This window comes from Cynara cardunculus (assembly GCF_001531365.2).
Source record: "Cynara cardunculus var. scolymus isolate 2C chromosome LG 12, CcrdV1, whole genome shotgun sequence".
Classification (NCBI taxonomy): domain Eukaryota; kingdom Viridiplantae; phylum Streptophyta; class Magnoliopsida; order Asterales; family Asteraceae; genus Cynara; species Cynara cardunculus.
In genome coordinates, this window is record NC_037539.1 from 38,291,964 (window position 1) to 38,293,247 (window position 1,284).

General features: G+C 30.8%; 1 protein-coding gene across 1 annotated transcript in view; it reads right to left on the bottom strand.

The window, feature by feature from the left end:
• Positions 1-600, bottom strand: part of LOC112523906 (12-oxophytodienoate reductase 1-like) — a 2,179-nt gene extending 1,579 nt beyond the window's left edge. Inside the window, exons 1-2 of the mRNA XM_025133577.1 lie at positions 584-600; positions 2-118 (exon numbers count right to left, since the gene is read on the bottom strand). Of these exons, the coding sequence (XP_024989345.1) occupies positions 2-118; positions 584-600 (134 nt within the window). The remainder of the gene's footprint in view (position 1; positions 119-583) is intronic.
• Between the last annotated feature and the right edge of the window lie 684 nt (positions 601-1,284).

A 1,284-nucleotide genomic window follows, 5' to 3' on the forward strand; every position in this document is an offset into this window, starting at 1 on the left:
AGTGGCTTCTGCAATAAGAAGGCCTCCTTTGGTTGTTCTTTGTGAATAATATAAGATAGCATGTGGTTGAGGGACATTGCCCCATGATCTTTGCCTTGYTAGAGGTGCCAAAACAACTCTGTACACATTAAGCAAATTAGTAAAACCTTATGAATTCAGCACATAAATTCAATAAATTAACCAAATGGGGTTTTCCATAGGTATTTCAAAAGCATCAAGATCTTTTCACATGGGAGAGGGTACTGGTTCATTCCAAATTATTAATGGAAAATAAAGAGCAATTATCTGAAATCAAGCAAGTTAAATCCTACTTGCAAGAAAGGGAAAGAATTAGGTTTGCAAGATAACCCAAATGTGGTGAAAATGAACAGAATCTTTTTTTCCAAACAGGCCCGTTCTGACATTTTTTAGGCCCTGGGCGAACGTAAGAATAGGCCCCCTGCAAGAAACAAGGTTTTTAGCAACGACTTTTGTCGTCGTTAAATGTCCATTTATCATCAGAAATAGTACACCAACAACATGTTGACGCTATAACTTGTGGCGGAAACATGTTATCGCTAAAAGACACATCGTCGAAACTCACTTTTCTTGTAGTAACATTCGGTAAGTACGAAAATAAATTCAATAAATGTTTTTTATTAGTATAAAATTGAGTACAAGAAATGTTAATAATTTACTGAGAAAAGAAATCTTATTTATCTTTATTATATATATATATATATATATAAGAGTACTTAAATTTACGTACTTCTTATTAGGTAATTTAAAACCAATAGTATAGAAACTATGGTTGATAAATTTTTATAAAAAATAAGAATTTTTTTAGTTCATAACAAGAAATATGTGTTATTTTGATATAAAAAGATAATTCGTGTGAATGAAGTAATCATTAGAGTCAATGAGAGATCAATAATAAAGAAGATTATCAAGGTTTTCTTGACAAGTTGACAAATGAGGATAAAAAAAAATATAAAAGAAAAAAATGATCCATTGAGATCCAATAATAAATAATGAAATTAACATATAATATACAAGCTCAACAAATGATTGTTTGAGCACTTAAATAGAATCTTATGGTGTGGTGGAATCCCAATGAAAGATACATAAGTCAAACAATCGATGAAAATATTTAAATTATATTTTCCTTCTTTTTTTGCTCAACTAAAATAAGATATTAAGATTTTTTTTTGATTAACCTGAATATCCAACCCGTTATGCGAGCCGACTAATCACAAGACGACCTGCTTTGCAGATAGCCTGGAGTCACCGTATTTGAACCTCCGT